The sequence below is a fragment of the Cercospora kikuchii genome (assembly GCF_019650295.1).
Source record: "Cercospora kikuchii DNA, contig_00003, whole genome shotgun sequence".
Classification (NCBI taxonomy): Eukaryota; Fungi; Ascomycota; class Dothideomycetes; order Mycosphaerellales; family Mycosphaerellaceae; genus Cercospora; species Cercospora kikuchii.
The window spans coordinates 4,408,884-4,435,176 of record NW_025408584.1 but is presented as its reverse complement, the minus strand read 5'-3'; the positions used below and the strand labels follow the sequence as shown (position 1 = coordinate 4,435,176).

At 49.7% G+C, this 26,293-nt stretch overlaps 7 protein-coding genes across 9 annotated transcripts; 3 read left to right on the top strand and 4 right to left on the bottom strand.

Annotated features, from left to right (window-relative positions):
• Window positions 1-905: 905 nt before the first annotated feature.
• Window positions 906-1,941, bottom strand: CKM354_000610700 (uncharacterized protein; the record flags this gene model as incomplete). The annotated part of the gene is made up of 3 exons (XM_044801408.1): window positions 906-1,499; window positions 1,565-1,632; window positions 1,692-1,941. The coding sequence occupies 3 exons, from the start codon at window positions 1,939-1,941 to the stop codon at window positions 906-908; spliced, it is 912 nt and encodes a 303-aa protein (XP_044657343.1).
• Window positions 1,942-2,255: 314 nt separating this feature from the next.
• On the bottom strand, window positions 2,256-5,702 carry CKM354_000610600 (uncharacterized protein; the record flags this gene model as incomplete). Of its 3 annotated transcripts, XM_044801405.1 has the most annotated exons (9): window positions 2,256-2,352; window positions 2,408-2,494; window positions 2,556-2,904; window positions 2,950-3,213; window positions 3,287-3,399; window positions 3,455-3,588; window positions 3,635-3,725; window positions 4,311-5,497; window positions 5,550-5,702. In XM_044801405.1, 9 exons carry the CDS (start codon window positions 5,700-5,702, stop codon window positions 2,256-2,258), a joined length of 2,475 nt encoding a protein of 824 aa, XP_044657340.1. The 3 variants fall into 3 exon arrangements, with proteins under 3 accessions (XP_044657340.1, XP_044657342.1, XP_044657341.1); XM_044801407.1 differs by lacking the exons at window positions 4,311-5,497; window positions 5,550-5,702 and having other exon boundaries at window positions 3,635-3,811; XM_044801406.1 differs by lacking the exons at window positions 2,256-2,352; window positions 2,408-2,494; window positions 2,556-2,904; ... (2 more) ...; window positions 3,455-3,588; window positions 3,635-3,725 and having other exon boundaries at window positions 4,307-5,497.
• A 680-nt stretch (window positions 5,703-6,382) lies between these two features.
• Window positions 6,383-7,940, top strand: CKM354_000610500 (uncharacterized protein; the record flags this gene model as incomplete). The annotated part of the gene is made up of 4 exons (XM_044801404.1): window positions 6,383-6,701; window positions 6,771-7,114; window positions 7,179-7,432; window positions 7,493-7,940. 4 exons carry the CDS (start codon window positions 6,383-6,385, stop codon window positions 7,938-7,940), a joined length of 1,365 nt encoding a protein of 454 aa, XP_044657339.1.
• Window positions 7,941-8,233: 293 nt separating this feature from the next.
• CKM354_000610400 (uncharacterized protein) lies at window positions 8,234-12,290 on the bottom strand (the record flags this gene model as incomplete). Its single annotated transcript, XM_044801403.1, has 2 exons — window positions 8,234-9,988; window positions 10,044-12,290. 2 exons carry the CDS (start codon window positions 12,288-12,290, stop codon window positions 8,234-8,236), a joined length of 4,002 nt encoding a protein of 1,333 aa, XP_044657338.1.
• Window positions 12,291-13,331: 1,041 nt separating this feature from the next.
• Window positions 13,332-15,685, top strand: CKM354_000610300 (uncharacterized protein; the record flags this gene model as incomplete). The annotated part of the gene is made up of 6 exons (XM_044801402.1): window positions 13,332-13,409; window positions 13,458-13,482; window positions 13,540-14,431; window positions 14,488-14,723; window positions 14,791-15,547; window positions 15,607-15,685. The coding sequence occupies 6 exons, from the start codon at window positions 13,332-13,334 to the stop codon at window positions 15,683-15,685; spliced, it is 2,067 nt and encodes a 688-aa protein (XP_044657337.1).
• A 6,704-nt stretch (window positions 15,686-22,389) lies between these two features.
• Window positions 22,390-23,674, bottom strand: CKM354_000610200 (uncharacterized protein; the record flags this gene model as incomplete). The annotated part of the gene is made up of 4 exons (XM_044801401.1): window positions 22,390-23,052; window positions 23,099-23,265; window positions 23,327-23,522; window positions 23,654-23,674. The coding sequence occupies 4 exons, from the start codon at window positions 23,672-23,674 to the stop codon at window positions 22,390-22,392; spliced, it is 1,047 nt and encodes a 348-aa protein (XP_044657336.1).
• Window positions 23,675-24,019: 345 nt separating this feature from the next.
• Window positions 24,020-25,627, top strand: CKM354_000610100 (uncharacterized protein; the record flags this gene model as incomplete). The annotated part of the gene is made up of 1 exon (XM_044801400.1): window positions 24,020-25,627. The coding sequence occupies one exon, from the start codon at window positions 24,020-24,022 to the stop codon at window positions 25,625-25,627; it is 1,608 nt and encodes a 535-aa protein (XP_044657335.1).
• Between the last annotated feature and the right edge of the window lie 666 nt (window positions 25,628-26,293).

Below are 26,293 nucleotides of genomic sequence, written 5' to 3'. Positions count from 1 at the left end.
GGAGTCGATCATGTTCTGTCGCACCCCTTGGTACAACGAGTAGGAGTGTCTTTGACGAGTAGTTCCGGCATCCATGGCCCACCAATTGCGGAGTGGGCGGTGATGAGTTGGCTTGTCGCATCAAGACGATACCAGATTTTACAAAGAGCGCAGAAGTCACACACCTGGGACTCTATCAATGAATATCTGAATAGTGTCGAGACGCAACACGGAAAACATGTCGGAATTCTTGGATATGGAAGCATAGGGCGAGCGGTTGCGAAAGTAGCAGCTGCGCTTGGAATGAAGGTCCACGCATACACCGCGACTGCCCGAACGAACCCCCAAGCAAGACGTCACACAGGGTATCTTATTCCAGCGACTGGTGACCCAGAAGGCCAGCTGCCGATATCATGGCATCACGGAACATGTCGAGAAGCACTTCACGAATTTCTGTCGCTCGGACTTGATCATATCGTCGTAGCAGTGCCGTTGACAGCCCAAACGACTGCTCTACTGGGAGCTCACGAATTCGGGATCTTGTCGAAGAACTGTAAGAGTGCAACGAAGCCATTCATCACCAACATTGCAAGGGGTAGAGTGCTCGATCATGACGCTCTAGCCGCAGCGCTGGAGTCTGGGACCCTCAGTGGAGCTGCTCTTGATATGACAGATCCACATCCGCTACCAGAGTCGCATCCACTTTGGGACGTACGAAATCTTCAAATCACTCCTCACATCAGTGCAATGACGCGAGACTACTTTCCTAGCTCTTTGGATATTGTATACGAGAATTTGGAAAGACTACGGCTGGGAGAGCCTCTGGTAAATGAAGTTCATCCAGATAAGGGATATTAAGAGGTTTCATACTACCATTAATTGCGACCTCATCTCACTCGTGATCCACCAATTATGCAACTCGATTCTCACGCAGTCTCTTCGTTTTTGAATCCCGCGATCTTTCTCTCGGTCCTAATATTGTGCCATTCTGCAGCGGTCATGATATTCCCTTCACTATCTTGATACTCAGCATCGTCCGCAGGTCGCAAGAAGAACGCGAACGAGTATTTGTCCTCCCGAGTTCCATCATTAATGCGGTCCACGCGGTGCAAAGCTGACAGGTACTTCCCTCGCGAAATGAAGCTTAGCGAGTCGCCTACGTTGACTATCGCTCCGGTTCGCGGAGGCGGGACGTATTTCCAAACCGAGTCAACCGGATCTTGGATCTGTAGGCCCCATTGTTCTGTAAGAAGAAGGGTCAAAGTGCCCATGTCTTTGTGTTCGTTGTGTCCAGATGATTCAAAAGGTGCATCGTGCGGGTATCGTAGAATTACACAATTGGTTCGGGAGGCCCTATCAGCAGAATGTATACTCGCGACATTTGGGTCTGATAGGCAAGTGAGGACTTGCACCAGGGCGTTGTACGAGTCTTGTTGAAATTCCCGCACGACAGGCATCCCGCCGTCGATGATATCGCCTGTCAGATGGTTTTCTGGCCCGTCTGTGGGTTGGAAAGCGAACTGACAGTCGAAAGATTAAAACTTGGAGAGTCGTGGTAGTGTTTCTGAGCTCGACAAATGCTCACCTTCAGAGACTCATATCCATTTGAAAACCCGGCGGCTAGTCCTTCAGAGGTTCCCACTGGCTCGTATCCTTGTATCGTGAGCCTGTGGTGGCTTTTCTGTTTTCTCAAAATCAATCATCTGACTTACCATATACCTCAGTTTTGCGGTCGCTCAGCTTGATTTCCAGGTCTTGTGCAAAGTATTCTCGCGCAAAGTGGAGCAGCTTCTCTCGGAGCCACAGAAAATTTGAGTCGCAGTCAAGCTCGAGGTGGAAAATACCAGTCTGCGAACAAATGTACTTCAATCTCTGACGTTCTTGAGCATCTCGATCAGAGAGCTTGCGCAGACTGATACTGGGTAGCTGCGTGCGGGGTTGGAATGATTCTGCGTGTGGCATCGTTGTATTCGGCTGTGAGATGATATCAGCTCAACTTCCAAGGAGTTTTGCTTATTAGTGATGTTGTAGGTTAAGATGTGGAAGGAAAAGGACTGCGTTGTGAGGGGTTCTGGGTGCTGGCGCTATCGATACCACCCCCCGTTTTGAGTCTCTCTAGAAGAAGCATATGACACCAAGCATGCGAAGTTATTATGAGCCGTCGAGAAGCTGAAGGATGGATACTAAAGCATGAAAATCAAGTTGATTCACCAAATTCTACAGCCTAACTAAAACGTATTTGGACGTTCGGCCACCGCCCTATACAATTTTGGACCTCAATGACGACCATTCCCATTTGCGACTTGACTAGAAGCTCTGATGACACTGTCAATACTCTTCGCGACATGCTCAATATTCGCATTGGTGATACCACTGCCAAGCACTTTAGTAGTCATTCAATACAAGTATTGCCTGCGGGCCAACTTACGAGATGGAAAGTCGGCCATTGTCCTGCAGATAAACATGATGCACCTTTCTTAGCATTTTCAGCTCATGATGAGTGAGTCTCATCAGACTACAAAGAATCTGAAGTCAGCAAGACTTCGACTGGCAGATATTTGAAGCAGCAAACTTACCAGAACATTCCCTTTTGATTCGTTATAGACTCCCAGTTTCCTGGCGTTTGGAGTTCCTCTAGCAGCGCTCGTAGTCTCTTTCTTCGGACCTGCAACTGAGAGGCCATGGTCTTCACGTCCGCTTCCCATTGTGCTCGAAGGTCCGGGCTAGTCAGTATGAGCTCAACGATATTCGCACCGAAAGCTGGATAACCGCCTGTCTCATATCTCGTCATTAACCGCAGCTGCATCTCGAGTCGATGACAGATCTCTGAATCTGGCGCCGTGACACACAGAACACCAACGCGTTCACTGTATAATCCGAGCGCTTTACTGAACGTTGCGGCCAGGATCACTGGTACATTCGCTTCTGCACATATTCGTATGCATTCAGTATCTTGCTTGACACACCCACTAGCCATTCCATAGTATGCTGCATCAAATATTATTAGGTGGCCTCGCGTGGCACATGTTCCGGCGAGCTGAGACCACTGCTCGTTGGTGAGATCACAGCCAGTAGGATTTTGACCTGCTGTTTGTAATACGAGGACAGACTCCGGAGGAATTCGATTGGCGGCCGAAAGGAGTGAATCATAATCGACATCTCCGTTTCTCGCATCGAAGTAAGGGAGCTCATGAACTTGATGTCCCGCATGCTCGAAGATGTTCGCGTGATTTGCTATCATTGCCAGGCACTTGGTCAGCAAGGAGTCTTCCTTACTAGACGACTGCCGACCAGTCTAAAGACTTACACCATGTTTCATGCGGCATAAATACAGTCGGGCTTGCCACATGGTGCTTCTTCAGTAGGCATGCCGCCATGTAGCATGCACCACTTGCACCGAGGCACTGGGTAGCCGCCACTCTGTAGCTACAGCGTCAGAGACATGCAGAGCTACATATGTCTGCCGACAACTTACCTTCTCTGCTCTACTAATATGCTGTCTTCCCCAAAAAAGAGGCTGGTGCAGGCATGAAGAAAAGTCGTTGACCCAATCTGGGAGGGTCGGTAGCCATGATGCCAATTGGGATCCGCGAACAGCGCTCGTCTGGCCTGAATATCGGTCAGTCCGGTTTCGATTTTAGGCATAGTCACCTACCTCGATCACTGCTGGTAGGGTGTATATGTTCCCCTCGTCATCTTGGTAAACTCCCACCATCAAGTCAGTTCTCTCGGGAGCGACATCTTTCCTGTACTCCGCGATCAACTGATAAACAGTCTCGTTGTACTCAGCAGCGGGTATGTCACAGAAAGGATGTCGTTGCTTCTGTGCCATTTCCGAGTATTATCATGTCTCACGTTCTACCCTGTCGTCAGTCTCAACACTTGTCATGCTTGGCGCAATTTTAAGTGTCCAAAATCATTCATATTCACGGCACCTGGTTGAGCGTCAATACACATGTTTCGGAATATCATTGATATAGAGCAAGAAGAAACAGAGCTTCAGATAATGACCTCGCGTGGAGATGCAGCATCTGCATCCGGGACCCGTTGTGAAAGAGCGGGACATTCTCCGTCGATCCCCTCGCTTGGCGATGCGTAGAGCTACGGCAGGTTGCAGCTATCAACTCACATGTCAACCAGGCCAGATTAGGGCAATACAGCAATAAATTTCCTTGATGACGTATCTGCAGACGTACGCACTCTATGCAGTAGACTGCAGTAGTGGTTCTCAAATGAGAGCTGACTCCACCACGAGATGCATGCAGCTGCCATTGCATGTCAAGAAATGCATTGAGCTGGTCATTGCGGGTACTGAAAATCCGCCAACTCACCGCAAGTCTAACTTAGCAGTGAGTCCAGGCGCAGCTCCGATGTTTGGGAAAGGCTCAGAGACACCAAGAAGCTCCCCCTTGGAATCCCGTGCCGCAACCTTGAAATAACGCGCACCCGGTGCATTTGGCTGGTGGAGCGTGGTCTCGAAGCCAGTCCTCCTCGTCATTCCGAACGATCCAGCTGGTTCTTCGTTGGGGTCATTGCTGAGCTCTTCGTGTGATTGCAGCTCCCAGCTTACAACCTCGGTTGCGCCGTTCCAACTGACGTGGACAAGGCCTTTGTCATCTGTGACAACAGATGGACCATGCCGCGGCTTTCCAACCCATTGTCGGCGGAGAACCCGATACGAAAAAGCTTCTTGCGTGTTGAATCCCACTTCTGGCGCATAGTGGACATCACAACGCAACCTTCCATCTGGGGCAAACTCCGCCCAGGATGGCACGATGCCGTAGCCGATCAAGCGGTTACCATTTGGCAGTATTTGCATCGATCCTCGGGATTCCGTACTGAGTGGCTGATCCTGATTCTGACATGGCTCGTGAAGAAGCTCCGCAGTCATTCGTTTGACATTCAAACGTACAATCTTGCCAGTGGTGCGATGAGACTCTTCTTGGGCTCCGAATCCGTTGTCGAATATCGTCATGACAATCGTTTCGTCGTTACTTTCATTGTCAATTATACGAGCATGATGCTGGCCGTTGAAGAACGTGGCATTACGCTTCATGCCGGGAGAAAGATCAGTGAATTCATTTTTCTTGCCGCCCAGCTTCCAAAGTAATTCACCAGTCTTCCCGTCGACGTACGCAATACTAGACAAATGTCTTGATGAGACCAAGTAATTGCCCTTCGCGTCCGCCTGTGCGCTATTGAGAACGAAGGGCTCGAATGGATGCTCGGGATCTTCAGCCCAGCCGGGCGTGAATGCGTGGTAGCTTTCTTCCAGATCATAGTGCTTCGATATTTCCCAATGGAAAAGAAGCTCCCCAGTTGTCACGTCGATCTCCTGGATACCATTGTCGCGTAGCCACCCATGACGCGGCCCGCCGACTGGACTCAGATCGAACGGAATACCCTTGTTGACAACGAGGATCGCGGTTTCATCAGGTGTTAGGTCAAAGTCGTGATCGTCGGACACCCAACCAGGCGATGGCTTGATCTCTTGAACTTCATCATATGTCGAGTTCAGCTATTTTAGTCAGCCAGTATTTGACGCACATTAATCAAAATTTAATACCCACCATGTACCAATGTCCCACTTCACTGTCCGGGTCCTTGCTGGCCCAGAACACCAGATGGGGCTCGTTCTTGAAATGCATCACGTCCAACGCCCAAGACTTGCCATATTTTGTAGGCTCATTCCACAGAAGGCTACCATAAGTATCAAGAATCATTGGTCCTGGGTGCGATACTTCCGATCCCCACAAGCCCATCAGAATCAAATGATCTTCATTTTCGTGACACGCTGGATGGTCTCTCTGCACGTTGAGAAGAGGCCCAATTGCTGGAGACGATCGGTAGGTCTGATGTGGCCACCTGCCGAATTTACCTTCGGAGTAATCGGTCGAGCGATGGAGTGGAGGAGTATCGGCAATGGCTTGCTGTAGTACAAGGTATGGAAGCATGAGCCTGATCAGCTCGCTCTTGTGGACGAGGCCCATTTCGAAAAAGTTCCTGTCAGCCTTTGTTCGGACGAGTTTTCAAAGATAGGCAACTGACAGAAAGATGAGCGTTGAACTGAAGAAGTAGAGACGTCTTATTGAACTTCAAACTGTCATTTTGTGGTCTGGTTGTGGCGCCTGCACGGTGTGGTACCCGGACGAGTCATCACGAAAGCCGCCCGCATATTCTGGAGCAGATTGGCCTATCGGGCATAGCTCGTTTTGTGAGCTTTCGGGTGCGTCTCAGACTTTCTCACGACGACTGAGATAATTGTATTTCACTGCTGCCTCCCCAGTCATTGCACAACACACCGTCCTTCTAGCGATAGTCAAAGTCGTTACGCCGTTGTCGTCTTCTACTTCGAACGTTAGTTGTCATACCACTGCAACAGCAGCTCGTCACTCCATTCGCCATGGGGAGCATCAGCAATGGTCCCGGTACCTACATGCTTCGTCCAGATACCAATGCGCCTCTGCTACGTGTCGTCAAGAGTCAAGGCTGTTTCTTGGAAGTTGAGGGCGGACGAAGAATTCTCGATGCCTGTGCCGGTGCCGTGGTCGCCTGTCTAGGGCATGGAGACATTCGCATACGTGAAGCTATCATCAAGCAACTCGATACCGTCCCGTATGCCCATGGGCAGATCTATACAAATGATGCACAGGAAGAGCTGGCAAAACTCCTCATTGACTCGACCAACGGTCTCATGAGCCATGCCTTCTTCATGAGCTCTGGTTAGTAATAAAGCTAATTTGAGGGGCAGAAAGCAACGAATTGGAAGCTGACACATATCCATACTACAGGTTCGGAAGCACTTGAAGCGGCCGTGAAGCTTGCTAGGCAATATCATTTGGAGAAGCAGAGTCCCGAACCACAGCGCGATATGTTCATCTCACGACAAGGCTGTTATCATGGAGCAACACTGGCAACACTGTCTCTCTCAGGCCATGTCGGTAGAAAAGCACCTTACACGACGATGCAGATTCCCAATGTCAGGCATACTCTACAGTGCAATGGCTATCGTAAAAGCGATGGGGAAAACGATGAAGCATATGTGAAGAGGCTCGTAGATGCTCTTGAGGGCGACATCCTGGCTTGTGGTACTGATCGTGTCTGTGCCTTTGTTGCAGAAACAGTTGGTGGTGCTGTGAGTGTTGCCTCTCCTGCAGAATATTTGGAATATCACACCGACAAGGTTAACTTTTCGCCAGACATCTGGTGCAATGCCTTCAGTTCCGGGCTACTTCAAGGCCGTTCGCGAGCTTTGCGACAAGTACGGCATCTTAATTATCTTGGACGAGATCATGTGTGGTAGTGGGCGGACCGGCACCATGCACGCATGGCAGCAAGAAGGCATGGTTCCTGATATCCAGGCCATGGGCAAAGGATTGAACGCCGGGTTCGTCCCTCTGTCCGCCATCTTATTCAATCACAAAATTTACAATGCTCTCCACACCAACAGCGGGTAAGCTCCGTCGCATTATCTAGCTATTCGAACGTGCTGGTCACTGACGGAAATTGCAAGGGCCTTCTGCCACGGACAGACTTTCCAGGCACACATATTAGCTTGCGCTGCAGCACTTCGCACGCAGCAAATCTTGATAGAAGACGGCCTCATCCAGCAGTGTCGAGAAAAAGGCGATTATCTAATGAGCCGACTGAACAAAATTGTGAGGCAATTGCCCAATATCGGCGACGTACGAGGTCGTGGCTTGTTTGTCGGGATCGAATTCGTCAAAGACAAGCAGACCAAAGAGCCTTTTGACCCTCGGGACGGGATCGCGTATCGTGTACGCAAAGCTATATTCGATCGAAATGTGGCTATCTATCCTGGGACAGGAAGTGTGGACGGGCGAAGAGGGGATCATCTGATCGTCTCGCCTCCGTATACGGTGTCCCATGAGGAAATTGACCAGATCGTTGGTGTGCTCGCTGACGCGTTCCGAGATGTTTTCCGCGCGCAGCCACATTGAAATCGGTGTATTGGGCTCGTCCTCACCCATCCAGACTAGTTGGATCACGCGAAGCGTTATACAGCAGAGAACGCCGCAGACTGGACATTACGTCCTCACAAATTCAACTGACGTTCTACTGAACATCTAGATCCTCGCTCGAAACTGTGATGCCTCTCAAGAACTTCTAGCTTTGACCCTTTCCTTTCTGTAAATAGAAATATACTATTGCATGAAGAACACAAGCGCTGCAATGATACACAAGAAAAAAGGCGCCGAGATGGTACTACACACTGCCATACAAAACAATGGCCTCAATCTCTTGCAAGCATCGCTTTGAGACTCTCGCTCTCGGGATCCTGGTCAATCATCGATTTGAAAGCGCCATTTTCGATACCCAGGAGGTCCATCGGATGCCCAAACTCTACCATACGTCCCGCATCAAGCACGAGTATTCGATCAAAATCCGCCACAGTGCTGAGACGATGCGCAATCACCAGCAATGTAGAGACACTTTCGAAACTTGATCTCAATGATCCTTGTATCAGACGGTCCGCATCTCTGTCAACAGCAGAGGTGGCTTCATCCATGACCAGGATTTTTGGTCGCAAAGCAGCCGCTCGCGCCAAGCAGAGAAGCTGACGTTGACCTTGAGAGAAGTTTGATCCCAATTCCATCACCGGCTGATCCAGAGCTGAGAGATCAAGTTCAGTTTCGTAGAATCCACCAACGCGCCCAGCTCCAGAATCTGGCAGGACTGGTCTGGACCACCCAACCTGACTCAGCGCATAAAGCATTTCCTCGTCGCTGAGCTCACCACTGGGATCCAGATTCGATCTAACAGTCCCCGTAAAGAGTATAGGGTCCTGTGGGATCATCGCGATTCGACGACGAAGACAATTAAGCTTGATTTTGCAGATATCAATGCCGTCGATTAGTATTTGTCCTTTTCGCGGTTCAAGAAGACGGAATAGAGAAAGAGCCAGCGATGACTTTCCTGCTCCAGTCCGGCCGACCACGGCGATCCTCTGGTGGCTTTCTATACTGATGCTCAGGTTGTGAATCACGGGGGCAAGATGTGGTGCATAGCTCAGTTCCAAGTCATTAACCTCAATTCGTCCTTCGGATGGCCAAGCTGCTGGGGGTTCTATCCCACCCTGTGGTTCGGCCTCAATGTCGGTGTATTCCAGGATTCTTTCGACTCCATTCATATCAAGTTCAAAGCAGGCATATGTTAAGATCGATCTTGACATCGAAGATGTGAGCTGCATCGTGAATGTCAGAACAAAGCCGACCAGTCCAGCTTCAGGCTGACCCAACAGAACGACCGCGGCTGCTGTAATAACACAAAATCCGCTGCCGATGATATTCATTCGAAAACCAAGCCACCGGCTCAATAGCCAAAGTTGCCAAGCGGAGCGAGCATGCAAGTCAATTGTGCCTTGCATTGCTTCAACGTAGTGCTGTGTTCTCCCAAAAGCTCGAATCGTCCACAATCCAGTGAGAGAACGATTGAGCAAGTCAAATATGGGGCTTCGTGCCACACTTTCCAATCGTTTCATCTCTCGGGCCATCAAGAGGTAAAGACGACAGTAATAGATGCAGAGCGTAAGGAGGGACAAAACTACAAGCGCCAAGGCGGGACTGGCGACCATGCTTGGGACAAAAACTGTTGCACAGTCCATGATGCTGATGAAAAAGGCCGATAGATCTACTCCCATATAGGAATCGAGCAGATCAATATCTGAAGTGAAGCGATTCATGATCCGGCCGCTTGGAGTAGTCTCGATCCATCTCATTGGAGCTCGCAGGATTGCTCCCAGAAGTCGTCGAAACATGACGCGTGACGCCTTGAGAGAGGCCATGAGCAGAACGTAACTGCGTAGAGATCCTACGATCCAGGCTGTAAAGGACAGTAAGAGGTAAAGTTCTATGAACGTCTTCGTATGATGGTCGATTCCAATAGTGCGAATGGTCTGCTGAGTGAAGGCGTAAGAATTACGGAGGTCCTGCTCAGAATGACATGCTTGCCCACGTGATGGAGAGCTCCATACTTCGACGGCCCATGTCTGCAGCGCCATAAAGAGTCAGTATGATCTTAGCCTTCAGTGAGTGTCTACTTACCCTCCCAAGAATGATGCCGCTGTACATCAGATAGCAGCAAGCCACCAAAATTATATGATACCACCGGCCACAGTCTCGAAAGTAGCGCTGCAGCTCGAACCACTGGATCGAGCCGTGTTGGCGAGCTTCAGGCTGGACAAGCATATCAGGTCCTTCGTGCTCTCGTGCTTTATGAGCGTCGTCTGAAGCCTCTTGGATGGCCAGCAACCTGTCATTCAGGTCAGATGCCTTAGTAGGCTGCATTGCAGAGTTCAACTCCTGACGGCTGCTTTTGCGGCTCGCCGAGAAGTTGCTGCCGGAAGAAATTGAACCAGCAAAGTCTCCGGCTTCGCCAGTATATCGTAATACACCTTGTCGAATTTGGATAACGTAGTCGGGAGCGCACAAGTTGAGATTGTGAGTGGCAAGCACACGGGTCCGATCAACGCCTAGAGGTCCCATCAATGCGTGATCATGAATATGGCGAGCAGTATGCACGTCGACCGCGCTAAAGATATCGTCCAGGATCAGTGTCTCAGCGCGGGAGTAAAGCACTCGAGCAAGTGAAATGCGCCATTTCTGCCCTCCGCTGAGGTTAACTCCGTTCCCCCCAACCTCTGTCAGATCTCCGGCTGGGAGAGCTTTGAGATCCTGAAGGAGTGCGCAAGCGAACAGTACCTGTTGATATCGAGGGCCTCTCAGTGGCAGGCCGAACAAGATGTTTTCTCTGATTGTTGTTGGCTCGATCCATGGTTGTTGCGAGGCATATGCTACTGAGCAAGACTGGATCCAATGTTCGTCCGTGTCATGTATCCGGTCTGTCGTTATCGTTGGTGACATTGCTGGGGACCTCACAATGCCCCCAACTATCTCGCTCTCGCCCAGCATCGTTGCCAACAACAAGCTCTTGCCACTGCCAGTTGGACCAATGACAGCGGTAATTCCATGTTCTGGAATGGAGAATGACATGCGCTGCAACGCAAAGACTCTCTTCGACTCCTCGTTATGCGCGGGCATTCCTCTTTTCCACGTTGCGGTCACGTTGTCGAAAGAAATTGCATTGGATTCTTCATGTCGCTCCATCTCGCGGACTCCGCGGAAGAAGGCATCTACTCTCTTCAAGCTGACCTTTGCACCCAGTATCTCTGTAATGAGCTCTGGTAGCTGGAACAGAACTTTGTCAATTGAACCAATTACTGCCAAAGCAGTGAACGCGGTCGATGACTGGAGCGTTCCGTGAAAGAAGGCATGCACAGCAAGTGAAATTGCAGAGAGTGACAACGAGCCCAGCTGTTGAACCGTAACACCCGCAGTGGCCAGTGTGAATGCCCTCTTCTGCCATCGAAGCTCGGTCGTCCGCATTGCGTCGAGCTGGGTTTCCCAAAGTTCACCCAGAGCGGAAAGTTTTATTTGTCGAATGCCTCGGAGCACTTCTCCAACAGCGGCGACTCTGCGGTCGCGTTGTGACATGAGAGCGGTCTCATTGCCCGTGTATCGCCAGAAGCACCATAACTTCAATGGTGCCATAAGAAGCAGCACCGTCACGATGGCCAGAAGGCTTTCGTTCCCCAACAGGTATCTGAGAACCACGCAAGCGATGATGAGCCGCAATGGCAATGTGATCGCGCGTCCGAGAAGAGCCGTACTTTTTCCCACACGATGAGTATCCACTGCCACTAGGTTGGACACGTTCTCAATGTCCTCCGAGCTCTCTTTGTCGTCTTCCAAATCAAGCTGTTGTACAGACTGCGCTCCGTTTTTTCCATGCAGCACTTTATGATATATCGCGATGACCATCTGTTCTTGGATTCGAATTGCAACTTTGTTCTGGCTGATCCATTGTATCCAGTTCTCCAGAAAAGAGTAGCCACCTGTGAGCATTCCGAACGCAAGAATCCAAAAGCACAAGCTCGCACGGCTTGGAGGTGCGATGTTGGGCTCTAGAAGCTGGAGAAGTCTCATGAGGGCGAAATGAGGCGCAAACATGACAAAGTTGAGGAAGATGGTCAGCACCAGCTGCATTCCCATATATCGACCATTTGCGATGACCAAGACCCTCCAGAGTGGCGGATGAGCCTTTTGGCTCGTAAATCTGTTTTGGGAGGTTGTAAACCTTTCAAGCAAATATCTCGCACGAGACTCATAGCCCAGGACTGGAAGGTCCTCCACGACTACTTCGCGGTCTCGACTCACCAGGCCGAGAAGGTAGCTGGGCCAAGAAAATGTCCACTGCTGCACTAGTGAACACGTCTTCTCCCTATCGACCATCTTCGTATCGGAAAAAACATCGGGGCGCCGTGGAAGGCAGATTCCGAGCACGGTCATGATTCCCAGCAGCGATATATGAGTTGCCGAGATGACCGCGTAGAAATCTCCTAGCAACGCAATGCGTAGTTCGGGAGGGTGCCGAGAAAGGGCCAGCAGCAGTGCGAAGAAACAACTGACGCTGCTGTTCCTAGCCATAACATATCGCTTCCAGATTTGTGTTTCCATCGATAGCGAGAGACTTTGGACAAGCATAGCGAGCTGTGGTCTACGATCAGCGTATGCGACTAGACTGCATTGTGGCTTTCAATTTCACCCAAATGCCAGTCCATATCCAGTTGCGAGCCTGTGCTCGCTCGCCATCGGTCGTGCATATTTCGAGCACTGCAGCGGCACTTCCTACTGCTGAGCACAACGCGTGCGCGAAGTTCCATGCCAGCCGCCATGAACGCTGCGAACTGTCGTGTCGCGGCAAGGCTTCTCCATCTGCATCTTCGTACGTGCAAGTTCCGGTCTGGTCAGCCGAGTATTTCGTGTGTGAGTGCACAAAACCGCTCTGTACTGTTCCTGTCAACGCAATGGCCAATGTCAGGATTTCCCCCGAGAGCAGATACTGTCTCTGATCAGCAAAGACATTGTGCATGATCTTTCGATGACGAAAAACCGATGCTCGAGAGTGCCGGACAGAGCTGCAGCGCGCGTGGATCTATCTTCGATATTTATTGATCCCCTATACCGATCAAGTCCGCATCGTGCCCCAAAGCTCGGGCCCAGATCAGCGCCTACCGTATGGCAGCACGACGCCACGGAGCGCTAGCCGGCGTTGGCGGATGCGGTAAATAATCCTGCTGGATAAAGCACAACGGAAGTAACCAAGAAGATCCGCGGGGCAGACTCATGCTCGCATGGACTCCACAACTGGACCCGCTCCTGCAGCCATAGATCGATATAAGAAAGGCAAATGGCTGAAAAGTGAAAATGAAGCGTTGCGTAAGCTCGTCGCATAAATGATCAGAAACAATTGTGCCTTTGCCATTTGAAGACATGTGGTTCCCAGCGTTTCTGCTTTCCGCCATTCCTCTCGTGCACGGCAGCTCCGCCCGACTGCCGTCATTTCCATTGGTACGAAATCCTCCCCACAGCGGCCATGACTCGCACTGATGTTCGTAGGCGGTCAAGACACCATACCTATCGGGTACTTCTTGTGCTCCTGACCATGATTCCAGCTACGGTTAAGAGCTGACAAATCCAGCATGGCTTCCTCGCAATCAGGCTCATCATGTTCCTAATGCGCAACCTGAGTTCTGGAAAGGCCAACCTCTAACATGGAAAATACTGGCAAGAGTGAACAATGCAACGGTAGCATTGTTTGGCTGTCCAGACGATGATATCGCGAAAGCTAATCAAAGCGCCATTTCCTACACGGCAACGCATACCCTGATCACTTTGCAAGCACCTGAATCCGCGATCCAATTCCACCTGGACTTCTTCTCGCCAGTGTCGACCACGGACTTTGCCAGACAATCGATTCCTTACAGCTACCTGACAGTATCCGTCGAGGGCGCAACTGACAAAGACGAGATTCACGTGCTAACCGCAATCGATGAGACATGGAGCGCTCAGCCAGGCCGAATGGTGATGGAATGGCTCGAGGGTCATCACTCACAGTCTTTCATCATCAAGAATTATCATCAAAGCCATGCCAGTGAAGATGACGACGACATGGCAACCTGGGGCCGCATGGTTTTGTCTTCAAATATGAGCGCGCACACTTCCTACCAGAGCGCTCCGCCAAACGAAATTCTGACTCAATTTTCAGCTCATGGTCGACTCAGCTTTCAGACAGATGGCTATGCCGAAGGCCATCTGATCGCCTTCGCTCATCACTTCGTGGATTCCGCGAGCTCTTCTGTGACATTCGCAATCGGGCTGCAGCAAGACTTGAATGGGTTCTTCGGAGAAGAATACGAGACACTCTATTTTGAGCCAATGTGGCCCGAGACTGAGGATGTCGTCGATCACTTCTTCGCAGATGAAGCCGATGCAAGAAGAGAGTCCGCGGAATTGGATCGCCGAGTGCGAGAAATTGGAGAGCGATGCTCGCCAGAATACGCAGATCTTCTGGAATCGACAATTCGACAGATGTAAGTCATCTCCACTGATATTCGCATGCCTGCTCAGCCGACTGATGACCACTTAGATGGGGCACCATCCACATATCGATCCCGTGGGGGAAGAAAGAAACATCGTATCATATCGGATTCATGAAAGCCTTGTCAGCAGGCGGACATGTCAGCACAGTACCAGATCTTCTCATCAGCACACTCCCCGCGCTGTACGTCCTCGCACCGGACTACATACCGTTGCTGCTCGCACCCGTTTTGAACATGACGATGCAATGGCAAGAAGATTATGCGGTGCGCGACATTGGCAAACGTAAGCTGAGATTCACAGATGTGGCTCATTTTCCTCCAAATTGGTCCCTCAGCTAATTGGTCTCCAGACTTCCCCAATGCCACTGGTCCAACTGTTCATGACAAAGATGCTTCGCCAGTGCAACAGACGAGTGCTCTTTTGACCATGGTCTACGCAACAAAAAAACTTTCCGAAAAAGCAAACTGGACGAAAGTCTTCCTTCCAACACTCCAGAAGTGTGCCGACTATCTAGTCCAGCACGGGCAGTATCCACTCGCAGAACCATCGGTTTTCGACAACTCCGAGTCACGAGCAAATCAGACTCTCCTATCCATATCTGCTGTCATCGGGCTCAAATCTTTTGCCGCTTTAAGCGGCTTGAGTAATTACAGTGACATCGCAGACGTCTATGCCTCCACTGCACTCCAAGTAGGCACAGATTCGGACCAAACACACTTCATTTCTCACTTCGGAGGAGACAGCTCCTCATGGGTCAGCGCCTGGCCTCTCGCGTACGACAGACTTCTGGACTTGCAAGCCTTTCCAGAGTCTGTATACAGCATGCAATCGAGATGGTACGAGACTGTGATACAGCCACATGGCTTGCAATATTCCGACGCCACAAATTATACTGTAGCACAATTGGCAATGATGGTGGCTGCCGTGTCATCGGAGAAAGTGCGAGGTTCCATTGTCAAGAGTCTGCATCACACCTTGATGTCCAATATTGCGTCCGTTCCCGGCCCCAATTCCTGGCCTATTTCTGGTCCTGATGCTGGGAAGAAGAGCTTGACGCAGGCTCAGGCAGCTGTTGGAGGGTACTGGATGTTGGCAGCTGTGAATATGTGAGTATTGAACTTTCTTTTTTTCCAACCGATCGCAGCAGCGCTGATCGAATTGCTAGGTCTACGGAAAAGGACATGTTTATCAACATTCATCGGCAAGCATTTCTTGGTGGCGGAGTTGTTCAAGTCCCAATGTAGGGTACGGTCAATCCGCGAAGGAGGGTTCTCGCTAGAGAAAGGGCTTTGAGGCAAGTGTTGTACTCTCAGCACAGTTGTGTCCAGGACATAGGTCCAGCTACGCTTGGAATGCTAGTTGGGCTGCTTGAAGAACTAGAACGCTTCTCTAAATGCTAGTCATACTTGGAATACTGCGTGATTAAAGGTTACTAGACATTAGCTTATATCGGATATTACTTAGCGAACGAGCCGGCCGGCTGCCTTAGGGCCTGAACTTAATATAGATAATTATAGAAAAAGTAAGTCTTGTCGAGTTATGTGGTCGGCAGGTCGGATCGTAAGGCGTATAGCGCAGTAGAAGTAGAGGCGATAGGTAGGAACCAACCGAGTTGATTGTGTTAGTTAGTTACAGGTTGCATCTCACTCCTGAGATAGGGCATCAGCTTAGTCATGTGACCTAACGTCACATGACCTATGTCACCTGATATGCTGTCCCAAAGTGTCTCTCAGAATGTCCAACTGGACTGCACTTTCCAACACTCCCACTCAGGCCAGATGGTCTTCTGCCTGCTTTCTTGCACTCAAGTCCATCCCCAAGTTATGATGAGTCATCAGGTGCTGTGGTCACATGGTTGGAGCTGTGTACCCAATCCATCTTGGTTCAATTCCATGGCCTGGTATCGTGGTATGGGCGAGCCCAGAAGGTTATCCTCTCTGGGGGTTTTCCCTTACCATTTTGCTTTTCTTCCAGTCCTTTCTTCTGAGCCATATATGGATCACCAGACTCTGATTACTCATCAAGTGTGGCAAGCCACTTCTTCCATGGTGCAACTCCTGGGCTTGGTATTCCGGTCCATGTGGTTGAACACTCAACCTACATGGATTGGACTTTTGCTTCTCCAAGGTCCAGAGTTCAATCCACAGTTGGGGCATGAATCTTTTGCCTTTTATCAAGCAAGTTGGAGTTGTCTTACAAACTCCTGGAACTGTGGCCCATTCTTTGGTTTGGTTAGGCCATCAGCAACCATCTCTTTTGTTGGAACATATTCCACTGCAACCTTTCTTTGCCACCAGAGATGTCTGACATGGTTGTATGCAACATCAATGTGTTTGGATCTCTCATGGGTGTGTGCATCTTTGACAAGGGTCAAAGCTGCCTGGTTGTCTCCCATAATTTGTACTGGCCTCAACTCTTTAACTGTGTCAGGATGGGCCTTTATAGTTGGTTGGAATGGGCATTCTCCCACCAACCCTGCACAGTCCATCTCCCTCAAGAGTGCTGCTAAGAATTGAGACTGCTTTGCACATGCATTCATAGCCATGTACTCAGCTTCCATTGTTGATGTTGCAACAGACTTTTGCTTCTTGCTCATCCAAGAAACTGGGGCTCCACAAAGAAAGAAGATGCTTCCAAGGATTGAGACTCTGTCTGCTTTGTCCATTGCATAGTCAGAGTCAGAATACCCAATCAGCTTTCCTCCATTTCTCCTGAACATCAATCCCAGGTCTTGGGATGATCTTAGGTACCTTGCCAGTTTCTTCAGAGCATGCATATGCCTCTTGGCTGGGTCTGAACTGTATGAGCTCAGTCTGCCAAGGGAGAAAGCAATGTCTGGTCTTGTCATAACCATGGGCCACATCCAGGTACCAGTTTGACTTTGGTACTCTGATCTGCTCCCTCTCTCATCATACAAGTCTGTTGGTTTCAGACTTTCATAACTGTCCATTGGTGAGAGAGTTGGGTTGGCCATTTCTCTGATCATTCCCAGCTTTGCAAGGTTCTCTTGGATGAAGTGTTCCTGATCAAGCTTTAATGTTCCAGCTTGTCTGTCCCTTGTCAACCTCATCCCAAGGATTTTCTCTGGTTCTCCAAGATCCTTGATCTTGAAGACCTTGCCAAGCTGTTCCTTAAACCAAAGCACATCCTTCAGCTTTGGTGCTGCAATTGGAATATCATCCACATGGGTCAGGATGAGAATGTTTCTCTCCTGGTGGATGAGGAGGCATGGGTCCACCTCTGATTGTGTGAACCCAATCTGTTTCAACTTTGAGACACAGAGTTTGTTCCAGTCTCTTGCTGCTTGCTTCAGTCCATACAGGCTTCTCAGGATTTGCAGGACCATGTTGGGTGGAATCTCAACCCCTGGAGGTGGAATCATGAAGATTTCTTCCTGAAGAGTACTCTCAGTGAATGCATTGTTCACATCCACTTGGTGAAGTTCCAAGTCCTTCTCACAAACCACAGCCATGAACACTCTTAGAGTGTCATGCCTGACTGTTGGTGCAAAGGTCTCTTGGAAGTCAACTCCAAACTTCTGAGAGAATCCTCTTGCAACCAGCCTTGCCTTGAATTTCTCAATGGCTCCACTGATTGATCTCTTCACATCAAACACCCACTTGGATGTAACAAGGTTTGCTCCTTTTGGGGGAACAACCTCTGTCCAGGTGTTGTTGCTTCCTAATGCAGTCAGTTCCTTTTGGACTGCATCTTCCCACATGTGTCCCCATTTGGGGTCCTGAATTGCCTCTTTGTAGGACTTTGGAATAGGCACCTCTTGTCTCTGTCCAGAGACTTGAGGAGCAATTGCTGCATAAGCAGATTCTTGAACCTCTGACAGGGCTTCCCAAATCCACCCCCAATCTTGGCCTTGGACTTGGCTGAGGAATGCTCTGTGGTGCTTGGCACTTGGCTCTTCCTCCTGTCCATGTTCTCTCTGTCTCTTCTGCAGAACTTGTCTTGTGACCATGCTGTGTGCCTTTGGCTCTGGGCCTGGTCCTTCATCTGAGACAGATCTCCTTCTCTTTTGGCCATGGGTCTGGTCTTGGTTCCCCTCCTGATCCCTGTGTCCTTGTGGGTCCTGCTGTGCAACAGTTGATCCTTTTGCTTTGGAATGCAGTCTCCCACTAGTGCCAGGGTTGGCTTGTCCATTGACTTCCTGGCTGGACTCAGGTGGTTCAGTGGTTCCACTTTTCTCCTGCTGGGGAAGTGGTTCCCCAGAGTTTTCTTCTTCTGGATCCTCCATCCTCTGGTACTCCTCCTTGTCCTTTGGTGGAGGTGGCAACTGTACAAAGAGTGTTTGGCTGGGACCTGCAGCTTTCTTGGCACTTGGTGCCTGAGGCTGAATCAACTCACCAGTTGATTCAGGATCTGGTCTTGGCACTGCAGGTGCAGCAGCTGCAGGTGGTGCAACTGCTGTTGGCTTCTTTGGAGGTCTGCCCACTGGGTTCCTGACAGGTGCACTGCTTGACTGATTGAGCTTGGGAACATTCAGCTCCATCTCTCCTCCTTTCTCATGCTCAAACCAAGTTGCAGTGCTGTGAGCTTTGATAGCTCTCATGTCAGGCTCCCAAAAGAGCCACATTTTGGCAGTATCTGGAACATACCCAATGAACACAGCATCTTTGCCTCTGTTCATCAGTTTGTCTGATCTCATCCCAGCTGGCTGGGACCTTGGATCCATGTAGACTACTGCTTTGCAACCCCAAACTCTGAAGTGTGACACAGAGGGTTGAATGCCTGAAAAGGCCTCCTCTGGTGACACTTTGAATCCATCAATTTCTGGGCCATTTGGAAGAGAATTTCTGACAACCATGCAGGCTGCCAAGGCTTCTGGCCAGAATTCAATGGGCATGTGGGCATCTTCTAACATTGCTCTCACATGATCTTCAGAGGTTTGGATTGACCTCTCAACTACTCCATTTTGGATGGAGTTGTATGCCTCAGTAGTGTGGAAGGAAATGCTATGTTCCTTCTCCCACTGCTTTAGCACAGCAAGAAGCTCTCTTGCTCCATCACTCTTTACAATCTGGAGGGGATTTCCCGATTGCAGCTCAGCTTTCACCTTCCAATCTCTTAGGATACTTGGTGCATCTTCTCTGGATTTCATTGGGAAAGCCCATTTCTTCCTTGAGAAGTTGTCAACAATCTCAAGCCACCATTTGTATCCTAGTCTTGAGACAGGCAAAGGGCCACAGACATCAACAGAAACAAGAGATAGCCTCTGGGGTTTTCTCTCAGTTTCTTTTCCTCTGTGCTTTTTCATCTTTGCCAAGGAACATACTCTGCATGGTTGATGTTCCTTTGGAATGGGAATCTGAGCCCTCAAGTCAGACACCTTGTGCAGGTTTCTGAGAAGACCCTCTCCAAAATGTGCAAGTCTCCTATGCCAAAGCTCCCACTGATCTTGGGATTTCTCCTGGGCTTCAAAGGCATAGGCTTCATTCTCTTGATTCTGATTAATACACGACATTGCAAGCTCCTGCAATGTGTTATCAATCTCCTCAATGAATGGTACTCCTCCTATCAATTTTGTCTGGACAACTGGTTTCCCAGACAATGAAACAAGAGTGAAACTTGGTGGTTGAACACCATACTGCTGGCTGAACTGGCTCCAAGAAACAAGATTTACTCCCAACCCAGGCACAAAGAGAACATTCTTGAGTACAATCAGTTTTCCTTTTGGACCACCCACCACTGCATTTCCCACATGTGTAGCTATCAGATAACCACCCCCAACCTTAATCCACTTTTTCCTCTGAAGAGGTTTCAGTTCTCTGAAAAGTGATTCTTGGTCAGTCATGTGGGAAGAAGCACAGGAGTCAAGAAGCCATTCAGATGGTTTTGACTTGCCTTTTGCTTCCGCTGTGAGGTGTGCAACTTCATCAACATCATCATCCTCTGATGGGGATTGAGATGCATCAGTTGTTGCAGAAGGTTCTGCATCTTCTTGGGCAGCATATGCCTTCTTGGAAAACTTCCTTGATCTTTGGCTTTTCTCAAGGGATTGTACTTTCAGGTTGAGTTTCTTCACCATTTCTTTCAGTGCATCCTTGTCTGGTGATGATCTCCTCCTGAAGTTGCTCTCTCTGGGTGGTGATCTTCTCTTCTCCACCCTGCTTGTTTGTCTTGGGTTGACAAATCTCTTGGCTTTGTCAAGGTGTGGACACTTGGCAACACCTCCAAAATGCTCCTCTCCACAGAGGTGGCATTTCAGTCTTGTGTGCTGTATGCCTCTGCCCTTGGCAAACATTGCCGTTTCTTGGGACTGGCTCCTATGCTGCATTGACTCCTCTGCCTCAAGGAGTTGGAGGATTTCCTCAGGTTCCAAGTCCCTTTGGGCTTGGATGGCTTGCCTTGTGCTCTTATATTCTGCTGGAAGTGCAAAGAGCAGGTGCTTGATTCTTGTCTCAGGTGTCTTGTAGTGAGACTCCCTCTGATCAATCTCTGCAATTCTTCTTCCAAGGTTGCCAAGGTGAACCCATGATTTCCTGATTGTATCTCCTGGTTCCATCTTGAATGTCACAAACTCTTGGACAATAGCCATTGCATGTGCTTGCTGGACTTTGCTGTATTTCTTGTGCAGCCTTGTCCAAATGTCATATGCTCTGGTTTCATCCATAACCTCATCTTGGTCATCTTGCCCAAGGCTCTCAATCAAGATGTGCACTGCCCTTGCATTGTCTTTCTTCCAGTTTGCACTGAACTCTGAGAATGCAGTGCCTTTTCCCTTGCTTGATGATGCCTCAGACAACTCAGAGGATGATAGTGTCCCCTTGAGGTCTGAGATTGTCCAGAAGATTCCCTTTCCTCCAAGTATGTTTTCCTGCAGCTTGAACCATAGTCTCCAGTTTTCTCTTGTCAAGATTGGTGTTCTCCTCTTGTCAGACTCATTTGTTGAATCCATTTCTGCAAAATCAAACAAACAAATCCAAACTCCAGAAACACAAGCTCTTTTAATCTGATGGGCAGTTTCTGGATTTCTGCCTTCCCTGTGTGCTGAGACTCTTCTCTCTCAGCTGAGGCTTCCAAGGACTCTTCTCTCTTGGGGGAGTTGGCTAGGTTCTTAGGTGGAGAACCTCCAAAAGATCCACCTTCTCAGAAGGGCACTACTGGCCAGTTCTGAGGTATTGGCAGTACTTAGTGCTTGGGCCCAGTCTTATCCACTTGGGTGCTGCAATCCAAGGCTTATCCTTTCCTCTTTACACTCCTTTGATGTGCTTCTCTTTCAAAGCAGAGTGTGCCTCACTAGGCTTTTCTCTGTCTTACCTGCCCTTTGGGAACTTCTGGTTTGCAACCAGGATCTTCCAAAGCTTCTAGGCAGTGCAGATGGGATCTGCCTCCAGTCTCCCTTATGCTCTTTTCCTACTTCTCTGTCTTGTCGATACTGCAGGTCCTACAAGAGGTAACAGGTGTTACTTTGAGGATGAGAAGGCTAACTCTTTCTACCTAGGGCCTCTCTGCAAACCCGGGCTCATAACCTGTCGAGTTATGTGGTCGGCAGGTCGGATCGTAAGGCGTATAGCGCAGTAGAAGTAGAGGCGATAGGTAGGAACCAACCGAGTTGATTGTGTTAGTTAGTTACAGGTTGCATCTCACTCCTGAGATAGGGCATCAGCTTAGTCATGTGACCTAACGTCACATGACCTATGTCACCTGATATGCTGTCCCAAAGTGTCTCTCAGAATGTCCAACTGGACTGCACTTTCCAACAAGTCTTAGAATTACTAGTTTACTACGTACTTAACTAAAGTCTCTATCGTTCCTTCTATTCTATATTACTAGTTCCTTAATATAGTTTCGCGATAGAAAACGCCTTAAGCTTAGCTCTATAGTAAAGACAGGGAAGGCAAGGCTCGACGGGTAGGAAGTACCTCTCTTATAGTCTAGGTAGTTACAGCCTACTATTACTACTTGTCCCTCTGTTTACTAATTTCACATCTTACACTTACTCCTTGAACACCTCCCTCTCGAGCTCCACGTCCAAGTCGTCCTTAATCAAATATCCCCCATACTTGTGACCTGCACGAGGCGGGTCGACCATCTCCTCCCCGGCTTCGAATTTCTCAAAGACGATCTCGTTGTTGCCCTCAGACACATACCTACAGCCAACTGTTTCGTAGACATAATCTCTCTCCTTTCGATTATTCGTTCCTAAGACTCTCACATGATCCGGCCACCGATAACGCCCTGTTTCGAAGATCATATTGATCGCATTGGTCACCGCACGACAGCACCCCGATTGACAATAGCAATTCGCCAAGTTTAACTCGATGGATTGCAAACCTTCAGAACGCCAAATCAAGGCTTCCATCAGCCCTTGAGCATGCTCGTAAGCTCGCTGGACGCCCGGATAGTGAGCCGTAGATGCACGTTCTTCCTCGGTGAGACTTGACCATGGTGGGTCTGGTGGATGAGCCGCATGGACCCGACGTAAGTCGGCAGCGTCCGTCAGCGCATCCTGGATCGTGGGAGAGCGAAAGTCAAAGGTGAAGCTAGCGGATCTCAGGTATCTCTGTCCGAAGCTATTCAGACGAATATCGTCTTCGTCATCGGAACCGCCAAGAGGATGTCGAAACCCGTAGTAGTGTGGGCGAAGATCATTTGATTTCTTCGAAGAGCACTTTAGCGGCCTGCTTGCGAATCGACTGGCTTACAGCCAACAGGGGATAATGTGGTTTGTCGTAGTCGTCAAAGTCCTTGAAGCGAGTGTCGTGCTGAATCTTGGTCTTGCTAAAGAAGATCTTCCCGGGAGCGACGCAATACCGCCAAATTTGGTCGCGAAGGTCTTGTGGAAGCCGCTCGAAGAGTCCAGAAGGCGCGCCTGAAGACCATGGTGAGCTACTGCGGGACTCATTTCCAGCGACTGGGAATTGAACACTTACGAGTTTGGTTGATCTCCTCAAGGCGCTCGATCTCAGCGAGTTCATCAGCCGCCTCGAGTTCAGCGCGCTCGAGCTTAGCGCGTCGAGCTTCGCGTCGAGCCTCTAACTTCTTCTTGACCTCCTGGTACGTGCGTGCGTCTATGTCGTCGGTGGCGATTTGGGATGGTACAGTGGATGAAAGATGCGTACAAAAGTTCTAGATCGGGTGGGTAGAAAGATTGGTGCCTACTCGTGTGTGCGTGCGCTGGGACGGCTTTGCGCAATCAAGCAAGCAGTATTTGAAGGGAAAACGCAGGTGCCAAGTGGGTCGCCATTCACCGTTCATACGAAGAATGTCTGTTGACTCATTCCAGGGACTTGGCAATGGTGGACATCGGTGCGACTAATTGTTCGCAGCAAGTGTGCGCAGAGAATGGCCGAGATATCTTCTTGGCCCCAATGACCGCCACTACGAACATTGGACAGTTCTGGTCTCTTCTTCTGTGATGGTCACTTCGAGTGCCAGCGCTTAGGTTCGGCGTGATTCGTGACCGGTAGTGAATATATGCAGTGCAAAATCGGCGATTCACCTTCTTGTATAGCAGTAGAACCTAACTTTCCCTACCTGCGCCTTCTCCCGCACAAAGCAGACTTCCTTCTTGAACTCCTGTACAGATACAATACCAAGACTAATTGACAGGGCTCGACACCAAGATGGCGGACAGCAACGACGAACTCGAGCCAATACTAGCCAAAGTACTGCCACTCGGGCTCGAAGAGACTTCAAGAAAGAGGAAGGGAAACGCAGAGCAAGATCAGCATGTACCAGGACACGTTGAAATCGCAAACAGAAAGAGACTTGCCCCGAGGACGAGGAAAACGTTGCAGAGGTGGCAAGATGGAAAAAGCATCGAACAGCAAGAGACCAGCAAGTCCAACGAGGATCAGATCGAGCAGCATCAAAAAGACGCCAAAGCGAGCAAAGAGAAGAGGAACGATGAAGCTACAGCCAAAGTGGATGAAAATGACAAGAATCAGAGACTCGAGGCCCAGCCTGACGAGGATGAGAAGGTTGAGGATAACGGCGGTCCAATCCACAAAGAAGAGGATCACAGCGACGAAACAGACAACGACCACGATGCGAAGAATCCAAATCGAAAGGTCGAGATACTGGACGATAAGGGTCAGAAATCTACGACTCGAACCAAGGAAATACAGATCAAGAACCCAGTGAGCAGCCATGGCTTGCTTGCACGTGCAGTTTCTACGGTTACCAAGTTGCAGAGTTGGTGGAAGGGAGGCAAAGCAGTGACCGAACATACGGGATACGCGACAAAAGACTCGAAAAACGATGATGAAACCCTGGACGATGAAGATCAAGAAGACGAGAATGAAGTCGACAAGAATCATGACGACGTTGATAAGAACGACGAGGACCAAGAGCAACCATTCCAGACCAGTCAGCTTCCAGACGAAGAGTCTCAGCAGAAAGAAGACTTAACTCCGGTACCTCTTCCGGACACGCCGCCGTCAAGTCCGGTGGCCTACCAACCGACGCCTGCAGCATTCTTCCCTTCATATTCGGCCTTTCACCATTCGATGCCTGCAGCTTTCTTCGCTCCGGCACAAAGCTCCGCCAGTAGTGATGGTGATGACGATGACGACGACGACTTCTTGAGCAAAGTCTTCCAAGTCGGCCAGGAATCGAAGGAAGAAGATTTGGAGGAACAGACCAACAATACGGCCCAGGACGAAGAGAAGCAGGGCGATGATATTGAGAATGAAGGAAAGCAGGTTAAAGTGAATCGAAAGGATAAAATCCAGGAGGGGCATAACAGCAGCGCGAGCCAATCCTCCTCACTCAACGCTACTCCCACAACGACCACCACAACGCCTCCAGCTCCGCTCGCCCTCCATATCAAGCGAAAGCACTCCCCTGTTCCTACTCCCGGAGTCGCGACCATCGTGAGACGAGCAGCTCCAATCGCCTTCCATTTTGGAGCAAAGCTATCCCCTGCTCTTACCAGCCACGGAATCGAAGGTCCCGTCCTTGGCACTCCATTCGGTAATTCTTCGAAATATACTCCGTCCTTCGGTCCAGTCTCGGTGGGAAAGACACAATCTCCGTATTCCAAAGCCGGCGTGTTTAACCAAGGCAAAGGACAAAACCCGAAAACCCCAGCATCCTCCGAGGGAAAGAAGGAAGAAGAGGAACAAGAGCCAGAGTCAGATCCGGATGATCGGTCTCCGCTGACGGAAGAGCAGATGTGGGAGGAGATGGGTAAGGCACTGCGGAGGATCGAGAAGAAGAAGAAGACATAGAGAGGCAGAGCGTGATGGTGAGAGTTGTTCGGACAGCGGGGTGTTGAAGCATGATTGAGTTGCATCTTGTAGGACAGATGGTGTTGAGGCAGTTCTGTTCGCAAATGTTGCGCGGATTGGTTTCGAGGAGTCGCGCCATGACAGAGTAGGTTTTCGAATGGCTCTAAGTCTGCTTCAGTTCAATTTCGCGTTAAAGACTTCGATGCCTGTAGAGTGTGCCGTGTGCAAGGTCACTACTCGAAGGGATTGAGTCCTGCTTGATTTGTGAGATCTGTTCTGTGCCTGCATTCCCATTGAGTTGACAGCGTTGCCGCCTCTCAGTAATGTGCCTCAATGCTGCGCAGCGGCACCACGCGAGCAGTAGTTATGGGTTTTGTAGTCCAGACCCCTACTTTTTTGAGCGCAGCTTTGCTTTTGGTTTACTGGTATCGTTCGAAACCCCGAATCCTCGATTGAACGTTCCCCTCGCCCGCTGTCACTCCATGATTTGAGGCTCATGTCCTGTTCGTCGCTCCAGAACTAGCAGCTTGCGGGGAAGTTGCGCGTACAAGTGGGGCCTAGGACGTCTGCAATATATTGAATGGCGGGATTTGCAGCCTCACATTTGGGAGATGGACTGGCAAATTGATTAACTTGTCTGCGGATGCCGAAGTCACTGCCTCGTCA